The 18,233-nt window shown below is 47.6% G+C and overlaps 1 protein-coding gene across 1 annotated transcript; it reads right to left on the bottom strand.

The window, feature by feature from the left end:
* Window positions 1-15,433: 15,433 nt before the first annotated feature.
* Window positions 15,434-17,370, bottom strand: LOC136491687 (probable WRKY transcription factor 14). The gene is made up of 2 exons (XM_066487952.1): window positions 16,564-17,370; window positions 15,434-16,438 (listed from the first exon to the last, which is right to left on the bottom strand). Exons 1-2 carry the CDS (start codon window positions 17,205-17,207, stop codon window positions 15,649-15,651), a joined length of 1,434 nt encoding a protein of 477 aa, XP_066344049.1. The 5' UTR covers window positions 17,208-17,370; the 3' UTR covers window positions 15,434-15,648.
* Window positions 17,371-18,233: the final 863 nt, after the last annotated feature.

Genomic DNA, 18,233 nt, shown 5'->3' on the forward strand with positions numbered 1-18,233 from the left:
GTTTGGAGTTAAATCAATTGCTTGCTCTAGTACAGGTGCTAATCTAGTTGACAGGTTAATATTGATGACTTGCTGCTTACTCATAAATTAAATTATGCTCTCATATCACTAAAGCTTTTATGCAAAATGGTTGTCAAGCAAGATCCACCGATAAAGCTTTGCATACTCCTTGGTGTCATTTATTTCTGGTTTACGACAGGTAAGTCTAGCTGAGTACATTCTCGTACTCAGGGTTTATTTCCCCCTTGTTGTAGATGACATGCTCTATAACGGCTACTGCAAGTATTGTCTCCACCCTATGGGGGATGAAGACTAGATCATGGGCATGATCATCTATGTTACCTTATCTTGTTGCTTTTGCTGGATATGACTATGGAACTGGCTTGTATTTGAACTAAGTGTGTGTGATGGTCTCAAACTACTTTGCTTCCGCTATTTGTGAACTTGTTTTGTAATAACTATGTGTACTCTGATGTATGAGGTACTTGTGAACTACTTGTGAAATGGATGTAACATGTGGCTTGTTATGTTGAATTACTGTGATCTTGGTTGTATGCAAGTTGGTTTGAAATCCTTCATGGTTTCAATTGACTACCGAGTTTATATGGGTTCAAGTATGACGGTTTGATCACTCTGGTGATTGCTTTCGTACTTGTGCTCTTATAAATTGGTCGGTTTTGTTACAGCTCATGTCGAACTCACCTAGGGAATGGCCTCGACCGGCCACATCCTTTTGGGGAACCATGAGGTTATCCACACTAATCGGCCAGCGCCCATCTAGGTCAATCGCGTGGGAAGCCTAGACCCGGTGGTGAAGACACGCCTCAAGCAGCGTCTCTGCAACCAGCAGAGTGCTACATGTCAAGGCATAAATGAATGACATAACTACCCGCCGCCATGCAGTGACGTCATTAATGGTCAGATGGCTACCGGTACCATGCCTCAAAAGACCAACCCTGAAACTAGAGCCCTACCCTGGTTGGTTGATGAACTGCCCTTCGTGCCTCAATAGACTATCGGCTATCACTTGGAGGCACGTGCATCCGAGGAAGCAGGCTCCCTAAGCGCACCACGTGCCATGCCGAGCAGACCAAACCGCATCACGCTTAGACCCCACTCGTGTAGTGACAGGACATGCCAGCCCTTCATCAAGAGCGGCAACCGTGCCCAAAGGTGGGGACGCGACGACGGTGGCACCATCGCGCCATGAAGGCTCAAGCATTCGAACACATGAGCCCTCCTGGCCAGAAGCCACAATGGGTCAGACTCGAAGGAGTTACCGTCGGGGGCTCGCAAGCCCACCAAGGATGAAAAACTAGCAAAGGTCAACTCAAAGCCAGCCAAGAGGTGGATCCGCATCGGCTACAACCGTTCTGAGTGATAAAGAAGCGTCTTTACCAGCTCATTGCCTAGGGACTGCAACAACTCTATTATGAGCAGACGCTCGGGGGCTCGATGCACCCTAAGCAATGGTAACCAGTCTCATGAGAGCTTCCAACATATCGGTCAGTTACATCTGCTTTGTCCTTAGCCTCTCTACCTAAACACGTCCACATACACATACGAGCATGAACAAGACTCACTCGCGGGGGCTACACACATACATATGCACGACCTGTGGTGTAGCACTGTTTGTCATTGTCCCAGTGACCTCGACCTCCCACTCGCACAGGACTGAAAGGAAATGGGGAACTCACTCGATCAAAGCAAAAGGAGCGAAAGGAGAGAAATCTTTCGCTACTCGATTGCTTTCTTCTCACATCATGCCTAGATCTACAATTCACCCTCGATGCCTCACTGCTCCTATAGATTGCGCACCTTTTAGCCCTATGGGCTAGTTCCTAGGTTAAAATGTGCACCCACGAGCACAAGGCTAGGAGAGACAAAGCACATTACAACTCGAATGAAAAGAAGCGAAAAGGCGGCAAATTGACAAACGAATGCGCCAATTACGCGCCATCATGTGCCCTGAACCCAAACATATTCATTACAAAACTGACATACACACAAAGTCCTGGTCAGTTATGCTAGAAACTCCTACACATCAGAAGCTTGAAACTAGAGATGAACAGTGGCAGCCGACACCTTACTTGCGAGGACCTCTGCACCATGAGTGACGGAATTGCCGATGGCAAGGATCTCAGCGTCGGACTTCCTCGACGAGTATCCTTGTCCCACGGCATCGTAATCAATGCCCTCGTAGTGGGAGTCGACCAATGTCAAGGCTGTAAGCACACCACTGTGAACCCCTACAGAGACTAGGGAGTCCACCCGGTGATGAGCCTCATCAAGACAAAGCGCTAGCTAGGCACTCCCTTGGCCAGCACCAAGCATGACATCACACATGGCCTACACAGAACTGGTTAGTGCCATTAGTTCCGCGGTTGCCTCCTACGCCCTCTGCTTTGTGGCCATCCTCACCTCCAAATCCGAGAGTGCTCTTGCATGCAAACCTAAAATAAGCGGTCGATCTGCAATCAAACATGACCATCAAGCTAAGACCCAACGCAGGCAAAAAAGAACTTACCTACGCAAGTGGAACGAAGGCCTTGACACTCAGCTTCGAGACATCGATGACCCTTCTCAGCCTCATCCCGAGCAGTGTCCGCCACGGTGCGCTCCACCTCTTGAGAGGCCATCGCCGCCTTGAGGCCGACCACCTGGGACATCAACAAATTGATCTAAGATCGATCTTGTGCCCCTTGTTCCATGAGACGCTCTTAGGCCGAGTCAACCCCTCCAATAGCATTGACCAGACCCTCACGGGGCTCCACCTGCGCCTTTTGGGAGGCCTCCAATTCCTCCCACATGCGCCAAACTTTTGCCTCCACCTTGGCTAGGCAGTTGCGGTCCATAGCGCTCCACCACTGTGCTTGGAAGGCCAGACACAAACACTAGGACTTCTCCATTGAAGCCCTCACCAATTCTTACAAACGAAGAAAGATGTAACCATGTCATTCAGCTGAAGGAATGACTAGCATAGCGAGCTCAAAAGACGAAGCAAAGTGGTAGGGCCTCACCTATTGGTGGGGCATGACCTCCTCGGTCATCAGCCGTTGAGCCTCCGTGCCCAACCCAGCGACAGTGGTGGCTGCATTGACCAACTTGGATAGGGTCACTAGGATCCCCCTGGCTCCGCGAGGCGCTAGCCCACGCGGCCTGCTCGGCCATGTCATCCACCACGAATAGAGCCTCGCGGGGGTCCATGGGGTGTGGCCAAACAAGAGGATCTCTGCTAGGCCCAACCTCCTCACCATGAGGAACCAAGGCCGGTCCACCAACATCATAGACTACCATCCCATGAGTGATGGATCGATGGTGGACTGTGAGTCCATTTCCTCCTTGGGGGCTGCAGTCGCTTCACCTGCATCAGGGGCCTCTCCCTCGACCATGACTTTTGTCACTACAATGTTGGGGCAATTCTCACCCATGGTTAGTGAACATAGGGTCACGAGAGAAAGGCGCTGTGCTATGGTCACCGCAACTCAACGAAGGGCGTAGCCGTATAGGCGGGTTCACAAAGCCTAATAGCTTGGTGATCACGAACCCAGGAAGAACCTCCCTACAACAGAACTCCCTAAACACATGAGAAAGGAAATGATCTACCGCTAAAAGAAAAAGGCCAAGGGGTAACATACCTCTCAGAGGGGCTCACCAAAGGGGGGACGACGAGACTCGTCATGCCTCTCCCCAATAGCGGAACCGCAACTGAGGTCGCGGCATCTGATGAGGCACCATGGGCCACAACAGCGGTGTTGGCCTTCGACCGCTCACCAACTCCTGCCCCGTGGTCAGATGGCTGCAAATCAACCAAGGATGGGCCAGACAGGGTCAAGGACAAAAGGCCTTGACCACTACTGTGGTGGTGCAAGGACGCTTTGAACTCAACCTCCTCAACGACAATGAAGCCGAATGCTTCCGCGCGACCCTATCCTCACTCACGGCACGCGTCAAGCTACCACCGCCGCTCGACCCGACCCCATCTCTGGATCTATGGGACTCGGTGAGGACACGACGGAGCACCTTTGACTCTTCATCAGAGTCACCCTATGGGTTCTTGCCTCCATCGACACCGCCCTCACCCAGCAGTAGAGTGCCATGCCTTCGTCGCTCTACCCTCCTGAGCGACTTCTCCACCCAAGGCCGCCTCTGCACGCTAGCGGACGCCTGCTCCTAGGTGGCGTGATCGGCGCCCCTAGGATGGGGGATATGAAAGCGAAAGCAGAATGAGGGGACCGATTGCTAGAAATAAGCCATGTCATCAATCACCCAACCGATGCCAACCACGGATAAAGGGAAAAGCATAGGTAAGGGCGACTCACCAAGTTAGGATGACGACTCACCAAGAACACCATGATGGTGCACTAAATCACGACCATCAACCCCTATGCCAACCAGCCTGGCCATCTGCATCACAACTGCATCATCCTCGAGTTCCTCCGTAGCCTCATGAGTTGGATCTTCAGCCCCGACATAGTCGCACAACAGATGAGCCTGCCACTTCAATGAAAGGACCCGACGCTTGACCATGACTCGAAGGACCGCAATGCCATTCAAACCAGACAACACTCAGCCCCCAAGAATTTCCAAGATCTTCGACACCTCTGCATGACGCTTCTAGTCACACCATAGACCCTAGGAAGCCGACCTCACCAGAGGCGCGACTGAAAAAGGAAGCAGGGAGGCAGAGGCATTGTCAAGAATGTAGAACCAATTTCCATGTTAGCCGAAGTTCAAACTCCTCAACGGTAGGCACGAATAGAGAAGAGACACCCCAGAACGCATCCGGATGTTCATCCCGCCCACGAGGGCCAACGCTCCACCCACGGACCCTAGCACCCACGACTCTTGACTTCGAAGAGCACCATAATAGGTCTTTGATGGGTTCTATCCCAAGGAAAGCCTCACAGATAACCATGAATCCTGCCAACTATAGCACGCCGTTGGGGGGGGGGAAGATGGTGCATCTAGACACTGTGCTCCCAAATCCCCAAAGAAAATCCAACGCCGGAATCCCAAACATGCGCTCACAAAAATGGATGAAAGACACCATTTCCCCAGGTCATGGGTTGGAGAGCGCCTTGCCGATGGTAGCCCTCCACCCAGTGACTTCCTTTGGTGGGAGAAGACCACCTTTGATGAGCCACAACAGTCGCACCTCCTTCACCGTCGAAGGTACCCACTCACTCATCACAATGTAGGCAAGGGCGAAGGCAGAGGTAGCGGCGAAGGGAGACGATCACTGGCAACTACACACCTCCCAGATAAATCCCTTGAGTTTGGTTTCCTTCCACCCCTCTCTAGATTGTAGTGCACAACAATGGAAGGCAGAAACAAGGTAAGAGAACTCGAGCCAAAGGGGTCATATATGTGGTGGCGACCAGGAGTGCGAACCGCACCCATGTGGAATCCACCCTAGAATGAGCCCCACAGACCCATGGCAAGCGAATCGCCACACCACTACAACTGTGCCCTAAAAACATGGAGGAAGGGTCTCTCTCATCAAACTTCAGAAACAGGCGCGACCAAGCCGCGCCCTAAAAAACAAATCTAGAAATCACCACACTAGTGACATCTCTAGTAAGCCCTGGGAGGCCTTGCCACTGCCATGGAAGAATAGGTGTCACATCAACCTTCCTATAGCAATGAGACTCCCGGGGCACGAGAGCATAAGAGGAGGCCCGAAGGTCGCACTAGCTCAAGGATGCCTGAACGGGCACCTGCGGGCTTTCACAAGCACTAGCAGGGCGCAGGTAGAGAGCCTTGGAGTCAGGCATGACCCATCTCGCCCAAGATGGGATTGCCTAATCCCCATAGTGCGCGCGCACCATGGGCATACCCTCCTCTGCTCACAAATTTCCTTCTAGCCCCAGTTGCTGAAAGGTCGACACCGTCTCTAGCCACCATAGATGACCCTCAGAGGGACATATGATGGGAACCACATGGTTCTCCTCGAACTTTTCTCTCCCATTTCTACGCTCTCTCAACAGGAAGGTAGGGAACAATTTGTAGACATAGCCATGAGTGGTTCGAACAAAAGAAAAGCCCATATTTATAGGCCTAAGGGCAGACCGAACAACCTGAGACTCCCACACTACGTGGTGAACCATGGGAGGTCACAGCCAATATCAGATGCTCGCATGAGGTCGGGAAAATTGAGACTCTTACAAAGGTAGGACCGATACAACATCGACGAGACTACTCAGTCCCGCCTGGGTCATGAGCCCCGATACGCATCACACTAACATGGCACACAGAAGGGCCCAGTGGTCACATACCACATCGCCAGGGTGTCTAGATGGGGCGGAACATAATGGCCATCTACCGCATTGAACGCACCAACCCATGAGAGATCAAGAGATGAAGCTCAAATAAGCTGCAACTACAGACCCATGCGCAATGCACACGCATCTCAGCGCTTTTATGATCACTTCATGATCGTAAAAATGCTCAGGGGCTACTATCGGGGTCATAACCCTAGGGTGTCTCAAGGCATCGATTAGTTAGTAGGCCACATAGCTCGCAATATCTGAGCTAGTGAGGTTCTGAATGACTGAGGCCCAGCTAAGCCAAGCAGAATAGGCCCAACGCCAAGGCTAGAGTTGGCCACGACCTCTCCTTAGCCACACAACATGCAAGAAACTCATGACCTCTACGCTGTCCCAACCCTTGAGAGGAGCGGGGAGAGGTCGAGCATAGCCAGACATGCCTACTCTAACAAGAACAAGCATGCCGCACTAACCCTACAAGGACCAAGTGGGACAGTGATCATCTCGGCCCAATCAGACGCCACCCCTATGCCACGTAGTTTAGACATGACAACACCACACGGCGATGATGACTGATACGATAACCACTGGCCAAATACGGCCTGACAAGACGCATGTATGATCCCACCCACTATGGGATGGGATCTACAATGAAGGCCTTGACTTAGAGGCCATCCAACTAGACCGACGGAGCCATGACCCCAATAATTAGGATTATAGCCCTCAGCTCTACAAGCCAACCAGGTGACTGATGACCCGGGGGCGACTACCAACTCCTATACGGTGCCCCAGGAAACTAGGAGATGATGACAAAGACCATAGTAGAGACCATGTTGCACAGGATGGCTGGCAAACCACCAGCGTGCCTATAGTGCTGCCACGGCCGACACAGTAGCACCATGCCACACCATGCCATGATGTGGCCATAAGACCATAACGATACCAAGCATGGACATGTACCTCAATACGACGTAGCTTGCAAGCTAAGATAGCTAGGCCCTCCCTCAAGCTCATGACCCTTCGGTAGGGAGAACCTACTGCTTTGTATACGCCCTGGCCCCAAACTCTATATAGGACAGCCAGGGCACCATCTCTAGACATCCTCTGCCATTTTACTCATTCTCCATCGTAGCGAGGCTTCTAGAGCTTTCTTCCGAGCACTCCATCTCCTAGCTCTAGCTCTTCTTCCTCTTCCACCATTCTTGCACCCCCCCATTATAAGAACTTTAAGCATTCAAGTGAGGAACACGCACTCGATCACCTCTGAGACTGAATGTAGGGCTCCGACCTAAACCAGTATAACTTCTCGTGTTTTCTAGATGCTACCATCGTCTTCCTAGAGCAGCATGGCAATCGTATAAATTTAGAAGTTCAATTTACAAAACACCAATAGGTGGCATCTAGATTGGATCTATTGTGACAAAGTCTGATATAGGTGGCTCAATTCATGTCATAATGACAGAAGCTGATCAAATCCCATTACTAGATTACACTGGATCATAAACTAAAGTATGCCTGATAATGATGCGAGGTCAAAAAGGATAGGTTCGGATAGTGTTTCCAATTTGATAATGATGATGACGAGAAGTTTAATAGCGGTATCCAATCTTCCTTGCTTTCACTAACTATCCAAAAAGTCATTTTATGCAAAAATGGGATGAACCTTTACACAAGAATACTTTGAATATTTGTGATTATTGTCAACTTTTTGTAATAGACCGACTGTAAGTAAATTAGTGATGATCATGTGACCCCTGGCAGATGAATGATTCATATCCAATAAACCTACTCCAGTCCACCATTTAAGCAGAGTATCCCTCCTGATGTTCTTTCCCTTCTTGAATATAATGAGCATACTAAAGAGCAACCTCTCACTCTCTCTTCCAAATGGTCATAGCTAACTTTCAAGCTGTGAAACTTATCACTATTACTTATGTTGGTTATTAACTGAACATGAGAGATGTGGGTAGAGAGAGACAATGAGTGAGAGACTAGAATTCTCCTTTCTCCCCCTTTCCTCTCCCCTTTTATAGGGAAGGTGGGAGGGGAGGTTTTCATCACTCCCCCTGGCCGGTGGGGCTTGTATTTTACAAAAGAGCATCCAGAGGCCACAATTGGCCCTAAGAATTGTCTTACAAGCACTCAAAGCATGTAATTGGGCCTTGGAAACACTAATGGGGGTCCTTAACATATAATACACCCCAACAGTAGCGCCTGAGCTATTCGGTATTGATCGAAAGTACAAGACCCAATAGCTGAACACAAATAAGTGTGGTCCAATTACAACTCAATCATGATACACAACTCTCGTCTAAATTGATACAAACTATGGATGATTTTAACTTTGGCTAATCTTTGGCGTCAACCTTTGCTCAAGGCTCCATGACCTTGTCTTTAGCAGCTCGCTCCCTCATATGGCCTTGATCCTTTGTTACCTTCTTTTCGTAATTAAGCCTACACCGAAGACATTGATGTAGTCAAAGTAAGCAAAGTAGTCGACATAGGTGAGGTAGTTGTAGATGAATCATGACACACATCTTTAGGCCTTCACTCATGAGTGCTAGGCAAAGCTTTTGTCTTTGGACGGATTGCTTGTCCAATGCGCTCCTCACTAGCCCCTCTTGGCTGGTGCTTTTGAGAAATTCTTTTGCATGCTTGAAGTAAATGACATAGGCATGGTTGAAGTCCCAAATGTCGATCCATCCACTCTAAATTTGTGGAGAAGGCAGTGTCGATTAATTATGCCAAAGCGATTGCAAAAACCCTTGCCGAAATGTTGACGAAGCTGTAGCCAATGATGTCGAAGCTGGAGTCAAAGTCCCTCACTAAGATGTTGGTGAACACAATGCAGATGAAGTTAAAGTTGATGGCAAAACCTCTAACTAAAATGTTTATGAAGGCGTCATCGAAACTATTGGTGAATCAAGTCGCTAAAATGTTGGCAAAAGTGGTGTTGTTGACATCGAAGTGGATGGCAAAACCCCTCAGCGATATGTTGGCATGGGCGAAGATGAGTTAGCCAAAGTTGGTGGTGAAGCTGCTCACCAATATGTTTGCAAGCTGCTGGTGACATCAAAATCGACAATAGGGTCTTTACCAAAAATGATGGGTTGGTTAGTGACAAGTTCGCCGAAGTTAGTGGCAAAACCCCTCGTCAAAACATTAGCGAAGTCATAGCTGACGATGCAGAAGCCAATGATAGTGCCCCTCGCCATAACTCGACCAAAGTGACAATGGGTCACCGAACTTTCAATAGCAAAGTGGGGCCGAGAGGGAAAGATGCAATTCTTGGAGCGCGTGCTCTGATGGGATGCTTTGGTGTCTTATCCCATTCTTTTTTAAGGGTGTGAAATGGGCGAGAGGTAGCGAAAAGAGCCCCTTGGCTTTTTTAGATTACTTTGGTGCCAACATCGTGCCTTTTGCGGCGAGGGGACATAACTCCCAAAATAAGACCCTCGGCGCTTTTTTAGAATACTTTGGTACCAACCCCCATACCGTTTGTGCCAAGGGGGCTAGAAGCAACGAAATGACCCCCTCAACTTTTTTAGATTGCTTTGGCCTCAGCCCCATACCATTTTAGGCAAAGGGGGCTAGAAGTAGTGAAAGTGAGCCCTTCGGCTTTTTTAGATTGCTTTGACCTCAACCCCCTTACCTTTGATGCAATAGGGCGTGGAGTCACAAAATGAACCTCTTGGCACTTTTAGATTATTTTGGTGCCAACCCTCATACTTTGAGGCAATGGGGTGTAGAGTCACAAAATGAGCCCCGTTGCGCTTTTAGGTTACTATATCATCAATGTTGCCGATGGAGAAGCCCCTCATTGAGACATTGACAAAAGCCTAGTTGATGACACTAGTATTGATTGCGAAATTTATTAAACAAAGTTTGCAAAACTTAGATTCACATTTTGCTTCTGTTGCATGTATTCTTGGCAGCGCAAAGTTACCAAGCTCTATCAAATCATTCTGCTTCAGTTGTGCTTATCTTTGGCAACGCAAAGTCATTGAGCTCTTATCAATTCAATGTGCTTCAGTTGCGCTTATTTTTGGCAACACAAAGTCACTGAGCTCTTTCATTTCATTTGTGTACTTAGAGATCAAAATGGATGCAGGTGTTGCTTTGCGGCCGCTAACTAGTTTTCATCTCATCAATCATGTTTTTTTGCTGATATTGGGGAGCCTTTTGATGCTATAAGGTGCCCTTTTGGGCTCATGCGTTAAATGGATGTTATCGATGAATTCAATAATGCATAGATTAGCTTTTCTCTCGCATGTTTCGGAGGGTCAAAGTTTTGAGCCCTTAGGCTTATCAACTAGCTTCACCCTCACATGTTTTTAGAGGGTTGAAGTCTTGAGCCCTTAGGCTTTTCATTTGCTTCGCTCTCGCTATTTTCGGAGGGTAAGGACTTATGTTAGTAAGCTCTTTTGCAAAAGTTTATGTTGTCCAGCTTGGTCCACCAAATAAGTCTTGCATATCCTTAGAGTCATTTTATTTTTCTCCTGTTGGGTTAGTTTAGTTGAACAATTGAGTGCTCAGGGTTTTATCCCACCTTTTTGCAGGTAAAGCACGATATCCTGGTGTTGTACTTGTTACCTCGTCCCTGCTAAGGGTGACGAGTTAAGTGCCACTAGGCTCGGCAGCTCTCTATACATTTCTCATATGTGCTTTTATCTAGAGGATGTCATCTAAGCTAGCAATGTATTTTTAACTTATGCTATTGTAATCATTTCAAAGCTATGTTGTTTCAAATTTATCAGATTGCAACTTAATAATGTATTATTATTTGTGAACTCAATTGTAATACTATTTTTGCTACAAACACCTAGTATGTGATGTGTATTTGCTTAATCGAGTATGATCTTGGTTGTGATGTGGCTTTATCGAGGTCTTTCATGACACTCAACGGACTACCTAGTTTATATAAGTGATGATATGCGCATGCCAATGTTCTGAGCGGGGGCAGTCATACTTGATCTTGTATAAATTGAATAGTTCTATGACAACAAAATTGAAAAATCATAGGAAAACTTAGTGACTCTAGTAATTATAGTGAGACTATATGGCTCACAACACTATCTTTGGTTAGGTGTGGTCCAACACCAAGATCGGAAAGGTGGGTGTCATAGTACACGATGTGACTCCTTTTCCTTTGGTCGTCATGATTGAAAAAAACTTGGTGTTTAGGAGCGTAACTCGGTGGAGCTCTAATGTGAACTAGGAGTTTTCTGTTAGCAACCGATACCACATGATAAATCTATTGTCTTTTTGTCTTCTTTATGTCTTGCATTTCTTACCTGTTCTAGTTTAGGAGTTAGTGCTAGTTTGTGTGTAAGAACTATAAGGTCCGTGACGCCAAAGAGGAGGGGGTGAATTAGGCAACTTAAAATTCTACTTCTAACTATGGTCTCTAATTTTCACCTTAGCAAAACTCATGCAAGAAAGTAATCTATCGAAATGTGCCATTACAGTTTTGCTAGGTGTGTTGCTATCTCTACCGCAAAAGGAGTTATGCAACCTAGGTTCCAATCCTATCAACTAGCCTATCAACTAAGCTAGAAAAGTAAAGAACACAACCAAGGTAGCAGTATAAATGCAGAAGGTAAAGATGAGGTAGAGATGCAAACTCCCGTCGATGACTCTGGTATTTTTACCAAGGTATCGAGAAGCGTTCAAGCTTCCCCCTAGTCCTCGTTGGAGCCCCTCGCAAGGGCCAAGCTCTCGGTCGGGTAACTCCGTGGATAGCCCCGGGCCTTCCCCACGCGTAAGTGGGTCTCCGGTGTACCTTCCAGCAAGGCTCTCATAGATCACTCCCCATCATCTTCACTATCAAGCTTCTGGCCAAAACACCGCATGCCTTGTTCCCTCCGGTACACGGTGGCAGCCACACCACAAGCACGGTTGGTGTGGTCTCGCAAGACTACAAGCCCCACCGAGTACAAGCATGGTGTGTGAAAACACCTTTGGTTAAGAGGTATGCAAACCTCACTAGCAACTAGACCTAAGCGTTGAGCAAGCGCATATGAGCGTGGTCTAACTAACCTAAGCTCTTCGCAAAGCACCTACGCTAATCACCTTGTGATCTTTAAGCCCTATGCAAGTGGAGAGTACAAATGTGGTGTAGGAACACCCTTCTACCTTTCCCTTGCTCCCTCTTATCTCAGTTGGTCGGTTGGGGGTGGTATTTATAAGTCCCAACTCGAAACTAGCCATTGGAGGCTGAAATCAGCATTTCTGTAGAGCATCATATGCTATAGTGCTAGCATCGGACGCTCCGATGGTTCCACGTCGACTAACCGTATGGAAACTAGCCATTACACTTCTTTTATGTGAGCATCGGACGCTCCTATGGGCATCAGACGTTTGGCATCGGACACAACGGTGCCACTGTTCACTTCGGGGCTGACTTTGTGAGCATCGGACACTCCCCATCGGAGACTTCTATGGGCATCGGACGCTCCGCTGCTCCATTTTCAACACGTCGGGTTTTCGTATTTTGGGCATAACTTTTAAGCTCCGAACTCTGATTTTGATGATCTTGGACTTTTTGGAAAGCTAATGAAAAGCTCTACAGCTTTGAACTGAATTCATGTCAATTTGAGCGGATCCAAAATCATGAGACAATTCCAATCCATCCATCTCTTCATCTCGGCTTCAGTGGCTTCAACTTTGTTTGGTATTTGTGTCCGGGCTTCTACTTCTTGGTGACTTAGACTTCTTAGCATGTCTTGCAGGTCTTCAATCATGGCTTCTAATGTCTTGCTTGAGATGTTGATCATTTGGATCACACCGTATCCTAAGTCCAAGTTCACTTTGCATCCTTTGAACTATATCCAAAAACACTAGGAGACAATATTAGTCCAAATGGTCATGTTGATTATCAACCACCAAAATCCAAACTAAATGGGCCAAGGGTCCATTTTCCTTACAAGAACCTTTATGTGTGACAACTAGAATATTGTATGATAGAGTGTGCTTAGCTATATGGATTAATTCTACAACCAAAGACATAATTCTACAACCAAAGATAATATCTGAGTGTGCTTTTTGCTGAGTACATATTTAGTGTGATGGCCCTAAAGATTTGATATTAGTGTGAATCTTTTTAGCACTTACAAGAACTACGGGTGATAGCTTTGCATAGACGAAGATTTGTCGCGAGTTAAAATTTTAGAGTTCCAATTCATATCTCTACTCGGAACCATTCGATCTTTACAAACACGCTTTCTCCTCTTCTTGCTTCCTCTCTCTACGTCTCCCCGGTTCGTTGCTCGTGTACGCCGCCTCCACCATTTGGCTATGCGCGCGCTCGACGATTGTCCCAAGTGAAATGGAGTCTCCACTCGAGTTTTTAAAAAAAAATATAGTCATCTTGCATATTAAAAGAATATTTTTGAGCAAGATAACTCTATTCTAACTCATCTTCGAACCAAACACCCGTAGAAATGAGATTGACGACCCGCCTCCTGTTGTCCCTTCAGTTGTCCAACCAAACTCACGGTGAGAGATGGACTATAAACTATAAAGTAAAAAGAATTTGTCTTTTTTTTATACTTGATCTTGTATAAATTGGACGGTTCTGTGATAGTAAAATAGAAAAATCATTGGAAAACTCATTGATTCTAGCAATGATAGTTAGACTATATTGGCTCACAACACTATCTTTGGTTAGGTGTAGTCCAGCACCAAGATCGGATAGGTGGGTGGCATAGTACATGATGTGACTCTATTTTTCTTTGGCCATCGTGATTGAAAAAGGCTTGGTGTTTAGGAGCGTACCTCGGTGGAGCTCTAATGTGGACTAGAAGTTTTGTGTTAGCAACCAATACTACGGGATAAATCTGTTGTATTGTTGCCTTCTTTATGTCTTGCGTTACTTACCTTTTCTAGTTTAGAAGTTAGTGCTAGTTTGTGTGAAAGAACCTTTGTGTGTGACAACTAGAATTGTATGATAGAGTGTGCTTAGCTATATGGATTAATTCTACAACCAAAGACATAATTCTACAACCAAAGACAATATCTTAATGTGCTTTTTGCTAAGTACATATTTAGTGTGAATGTGTGATGGCCCTAAAGATTTGATATTAGTGTGAATCTTTTTAGCACTTAGACAAGAACTGCGGGTGATAGCTTTGCATAGGCCAAGATTTTATTTGTCGCGAGTTAAATTTTAGAGTTCCAATTCATGTCTTCTCAGAACCATTCGATCCTCACAAACATGCTTGCTACACTACTTTCTCTCCGCGTCTCTCCGGTTCGTTGTTCGTCTACGGCGCCTCCACCATTTGGCTGTGCGCCTACTCGATGATTGTCCCAAGTGAAATGGAGCCTCCCGCTTGATTTTAAAAAATATAGTCATCTTGCATATTAAAGAATATTTTTAGCAAGATAATTCTATTTTAACTTGTCTCCAAACCAAACACTCCTAGAAATGGGATCGACCACCCCGTCTCCTTCAATAGTCCAACCAAACTCACGGTGAGAAATGGACTATAAAGATTAAAAAGAATTCGTCTTTTTTTTTCATCGTCCAGTCTCATCAGCAACTACGAGCAACAGCGATTGCATATTTGCACTGTGGTAAGAAGATTCTTGCTGTCGTTTGAGTTTTTTTTTTCTCTCGAAGCAAAAGATTTACCCATCATTATATCAAAGAGAAGAGTTAAAAAAAGACGCGCTTCTATCTAGCATCGAAAAAGGTCGACCTAACACAGCAAAAGCTGGACCATCCTAGCAAAAAAAAAAAAAACCTCATGTTTCGATATTACACTAAAAAAACCAATATCGAGCTTTTTATCCCAGCATTCTGTCCTCAGGTTCTCCTTTCATCCTGCTCCACTTTTCTTTTTCTTTTTTCCCTTTTAATCTTTTTGGGGGTTCAACAGTACCTTTGGACTTATCTTTGGCATCAATCATTAGCACGGCAGACTGGGAAGCTCGAAGTGACACATCCAGATTCAGAAGTGTGAACATTATTCAATCTAACAGGGGCCTTTTTTTAGTTTGGTTTTGCGTGCATATTTAACAATAATCGCCCACAAAGTAGTAGAACACCTGACAACAGGGCCTTGTTTCCTCTTGGTAACTAGCTAGTAGTAACATATCATTGATCCTTTCAGTTAAAACAAAATGAAAAGGCACAATCAACAGAAAATAAAGATTGGTCGTAGAGTGAAATACGCAGTACTGCTATCTACTTGAATACTCAAAAGAGACTAGTAAAAAACTGTAAGAATATAAATATCAGTATAGGATCTGTTGGCGCACTTACTTTGATTATGAAATTAAATAGAGGCTAGCTGGATGGCTGGATGTAGATCAGTTTTAGCTAGATTAATAGTAGTAGTGAATACTGAATAGTGATGATGGATTATTAGGCAGGCTAACTGTGATCACCGTTATCTGCTGCTGTCTCTCCAACTCCAAATGAAGCGCCAACCCAGTCCAAGAAGCTGAAGCTGAAGGGATCCGGACCCAGCAGCAACTGCTTGTCTTCTTCCTCCGGCAGCTTCTCCAAATGCTGAGCAGTGGCCTGCTGTTGCTGCTTTTTTGGGTGGAAGTCGGAGGCGCACAGGACGTCGAGGGCGCCGTCCATATCCGCAAACATGCCCAAGCAGTCATGGTCAGCTGCAGCGTCCTGCGCGGGCTGCTTGCTGCTGGGGTTATTATCCATGTCGACCACCTCCTGCTTGAGCAGCTGGTGATGGACACTGGCGCTAATGATGGATCCTGGCGTTGCATTGTCGGCGACGGCGACGTTGCTTGCGTGACGGTGGGCCGGTGTCTTATCAGGAACGGCAGCCGCGGAGTGATGGTGATGGTGATGGCTCCTGGCCGACGACGAGGAGGACAAGGCCGGCCTGGTGGAGCCGGCGAGCGCGTTGCGCTGCGTAGGCCAGGGGTGGTTGTGCTCGGAGGTGTAGGTGATGACGAGCATGGAAGGGTCGGTGCGGCTGCGCTCCACCTGCTTGCGGGCGGAGCAGCCCTTGGAGCTGCTGCAGCGGTAGTACCCCCTCGGGTACGGCGACCCCTTGACCGGCTTCTGCCCGTACTTCCTCCACGCCCACAGGTCCGACGGCACCACCTCGCCGCTCGTGCTCGGCCGCCCGCCCACCCCCGGCGGCGCCGCCACCGGCGCCGGGATGCACACCACCTTCTTCGTCTGGCTCTTCCTAACAACACCGTACGTGCACGCACGCCACGCATGCATCAGTACGTAATGTAATGCAATGCAACGCAATTATGTTGATCGATGCGAAGTAAACAAAATATATACTGTATGACACTACGAACGAACCTTCGCTTGATTGCCCAAGTATGAGGGTGAGGGGCCATCGCTATGTCCAGGACATGCTCCTTCAGAACGGGACCATCGTCGTCCCTCTCGACGAAGCTGGAAGCGCAGAGCTGTGGCTGCGGCCCGGACATGAGCTGAGGAATCAGTCCCTCTGCCTCTGGATGGTGCTGTGGACACAGGGCAGCAGCATGATCACAAGCGCAGCCGCCACTGCCGTTGCTGCCCAGCAGGAGCGCCATGCTGCCATTGCCATTCACCAGCTGCTGCTGCCGCTGTGAGCGCGCTTCATCGCGATCGTCGCCATCGAAGTTCACTCGGGCTTGCAGCAGCAGCAACCCCTCTTCCTCCGGCAGATGATTGGAGCCCAACGAGCATACGGTTGGGGCAGCTGGAGTGGCCGCCGGCAGTCGGTGGTGGTGTGGCGGCGGCGGCGGCGGCGGCGGCTGCAGGCTCGCCCGGACGACGTCCGAGAGGTCGCCTTGATCGGCCGGCGACAGCCAAAAGAAGTCGCACATGATACTACTGATAATACAATTCTGTTGCCGACAGAAATTCAAGGAGGCGAAAGAGTTACCCAGAAGAAGTGGTAGAGATAAACAAAATTGATCGACAAGCAAGGATCGATTTATAACTATAACTTGCATGGAAATGGAGAGAATTAAGTAACTGTCCGTGTCAGGCTGAGGCAGCACAGCACAGATATATAATGGAGCCAGCGTTATCGATCGAGCACTGTAGTACGATTGAGCTAGCCAGTGATGATCTACAGCCTAGCTACATGCGTGTGCTCGACTGCACGGTCCAAATCAACGACACTGTAGTGCCACAGACAGGTTCAGCACGTACCATCATCGATCCAAGTTATGGCATGCATGCCAATGACAGACAGACATACGTGGTACATACAATATGTGATGAATATGCAGCAGCTGCCTATATATAGTCAGCTCGTGTCTTTTTGTCCATCTTTTCTCTCCTCTTCATTCAACCATCCACCGTTCCATCTCCGTCGGACTCGGGCTCGCGCGGTGGCTTGCCTTTTGCATATCCGGCCGTCCACATCGTCCGTTTGATCCACCGATGGACAATTATTTCGCATCGCGCTCAATGTATCATGCAGCAATATATCTGTCCCGTTTTCTTTGATGTATAAAATGGTTTAGGAAATGTTGCTCAAGGACACCGTTCATACTTGTAATATGCTGATACATAGCTAACTCTTAAATTTATTGAGTATCCTTATGAAAATATGTATCTTTGTTGGTGTTGGACACCACGCAGCCATTAAAATAGTTATTTACTCAACATCAGGAGAGAGAGAGAAGGGGGCATGAAACGTCTCTTTTACCCTCCACTATCTTCTTTTTCCTCACTCCTTTTTATCTTCTACTGTTTCCACTCCAGCCCGTCACCCAGGGACAAGAATTCTCAGAGGAACACCGCTAACGCTTCATCTCCGCCACCAAGAGCTAGCCCATTGAGTTTGTGATGTCATCCGGCCCGTGTCGTAGGGCCACAAGGAATGTGTCTCATGGGCTATGGCTAGAGATCGACGTCCCACCGACCACACACCGTCGTGTTCTTACCCTCGGTGAAGACTGCCGCCATCGCTCCGGCCTTGCATCTCGCGCAGCTGCTCCACCACCAGCGCAGCCCTGCACAGCGGCACG

The sequence above is a fragment of the Miscanthus floridulus genome, chromosome 1 (assembly GCF_019320115.1).
Source record: "Miscanthus floridulus cultivar M001 chromosome 1, ASM1932011v1, whole genome shotgun sequence".
Taxonomy (NCBI): Eukaryota; Viridiplantae; Streptophyta; class Magnoliopsida; order Poales; family Poaceae; genus Miscanthus; species Miscanthus floridulus.

Coding starts and splice junctions, on each gene's coding strand:
- LOC136491687 (XM_066487952.1), bottom strand. CDS start 17,207: ATGCAAGTTATAGTTATAAATCGATCCTTGCTTGTCGATCAATTTTGT. Junction 16,439..16,563: donor ACTTGGGCAATCAAGCGAAG/GTTCGTTCGTAG, acceptor CGGTGTTGTTAG/GAAGAGCCAGACGAAGAAGG.